General features: G+C 52.2%; 1 protein-coding gene across 1 annotated transcript in view; it reads right to left on the reverse strand.

The window, feature by feature from the left end:
- ndufa10 (NADH:ubiquinone oxidoreductase subunit A10) overlaps positions 1-1412 on the reverse strand; it is a 12059-nt gene extending 10647 nt beyond the window's left edge. Inside the window, exons 1-2 of the mRNA XM_037686201.1 lie at positions 1274-1412; positions 835-1003 (exon numbers count right to left, since the gene is read on the reverse strand). Coding sequence (XP_037542129.1) covers positions 835-1003; positions 1274-1348 — 244 coding nt within the window. The 5' untranslated portion in view covers positions 1349-1412. The remainder of the gene's footprint in view (positions 1-834; positions 1004-1273) is intronic.
- Between the last annotated feature and the right edge of the window lie 788 nt (positions 1413-2200).

The following is a 2200-nucleotide window of genomic DNA, read 5'->3' on the forward strand; positions in this document are numbered from 1 at the left end:
ACGAGAGTGGACAGACGAGAGTGGACAGACGAGAGTGGACACACGAGTGTGGACAGACGAGTGTGGACACACGAGTGAGGACAGACGAGTGTGGACAGACGAGAGTGGACAGACGAGTGTGGACACACGAGTGTGGACAGACGAGTGTGGACAGACGAGTGTGGACACACGAGTGAGGACAGACGAGTGTGGACACACGAGTGTGGACAGACGAGTGTGGACACACGAGAGTGGACAGACGAGTGTGGACACACGAGAGTGGACACACGAGAGTGGACAGACGAGTGTGGACAGACGAGTGTGGACAGACGAGAGTGGACAGACGAGAGTGGACAGACGAGAGTGGACACACGAGAGTGGACAGACGAGTGTGGACAGACGAGAGTGGACAGACGAGTGTGGACACACGAGTGTGGACACACGAGAGTGGACAGACGAGAGTGGACAGACGAGAGTGGACAGACGAGAGTGGACAGACGAGTGTGGACAGACGAGAGTGGACAGACGAGAGTGGACAGACGAGAGTGGACAGACGAGAGTGGACACACGAGTGTGGACAGACGAGAGTGGACAGACGAGAGTGGACAGACGAGTGTGGACACACGAGTGAGGACAGACGAGTGTGGACAGACGAGTGTGGACAGACGAGTGTGGACAGACGAGAGTGGACAGACGAGTGTGGACAGACGAGTGTGGACACACGAGTGTGGACAGATGAGAGTGGACAGACGAGAGTGGACAGACGAGTGTGGACAGACGAGTGTGGACACACGAGAGTGGACAGACGAGAGTGGACAGACGAGAGTGGACAGACGAGTGTGGACAGATCCTCACCCAGGCTCTCAGCCAGTTTCTGGGCCAGAGCTCCTTTTCCTGACGCCAGGTTTCCGTCCACAGTGATGATCTTACTGAGCTTGTGGAGTCGTGGACTGGTCCACTCCCCCAGCATGTAGGCCAGCGCACCGTACTGCAGGCTTCTCACCGGGCTCCGGTGGACACCCGCCTGTGGGACACACAACAAGACTTCACAGCCGCTGCACACACACTGTCCGTTACTCGAGGTTATAAACGGGATTTGTCAAAGAGCTGCCATCAGTTAGTTTGAAGCGGCAGCAGAGTAGCGGAGAGTCCTCCTCAACAGACCGTCACCCGCCGGCGGCCCTCTCCAACTTGGCAGCTAAAGCTAAGCTAAGCTAAGCTAAGCTTGTCCTTGTAAGCTACAGCCGTTAGTCGAGCCGGTACCGAACCCAAACAGGCTGGTTCTGGAGCTCACCTTCTGAATAAAGTTCCCCGATCTGAGAGCAGCTGAGCCCGCCGGGACGAGCAACCGGGTCACGGTCAGAGCCATGAAGCTGTCCTCCAAATATACACCGGAAGTTAAGCTGTCCTCCAAATATACACCGGAAGTGAAGCTGTCCTCCAAAATTTACACCGGAAGTGAAGCTCTTCTTCTTCTTGAGGTGTTGGCCGTTGGTTAAAAAAAACTGAAGGTTACCTGGAGGCATTACCGCCACCAGCTGGTGTGGAGTGTGATTCATCACGCTACCATACCATCCATCATCCACCCATCATCCATCATCATCCATCCATCATCCATCATTCATCCATCATCCATCAATCATCCATCATCCATCCACCATCCATCCTTTATCTTCCACTTATTTCTAAGTCGGGTTGCGGGGGCAGCATCTTGAGCAGGGAGGTCCAGACATCACTCTCACGTCTTCTGGGAGGACTCCAAGGAGTTCCCAGCCAACAGAGAGACCTACCATACCACTTCATTTATGAAGAACTTGAAACAGCACCAAGACCGACCCAATGGCTGTGCAGCAGAAACAAACAAGCAAAGTACACAGGATAAATTACACAGACCCACAGAGGTGAAGACAGCACACATTTTATAGTCTTTAACTTCTTATCTGTTCGATGATGACCTGTTTCGTGTTATTTTAACCCCACATGTGCTGGAGCCAACCGATACTGGACCAGAACTTCTAACTCTGCTGACAGAACCTCATGAAGTAAGTCCTGCCGCTGAAACAAAAAGAGAACAAACACAAAAACAGAGAAATAAACTAAAAACTGTTCAACTTTTCATGGTGTCTTGTCGGAATGTGGCCACTAGATGGTGGTCTACTGTCAGATTTGTTCAGATATCCTGATGCATGCTCAATAATCCAGGTAGAAAAATCCAAAAAAG

Source organism: Nematolebias whitei, chromosome 13 (genome assembly GCF_014905685.2).
Source record: "Nematolebias whitei isolate Nwh7 chromosome 13, NemWhi1, whole genome shotgun sequence".
Taxonomy (NCBI): Eukaryota; Metazoa; Chordata; class Actinopteri; order Cyprinodontiformes; family Rivulidae; genus Nematolebias; species Nematolebias whitei.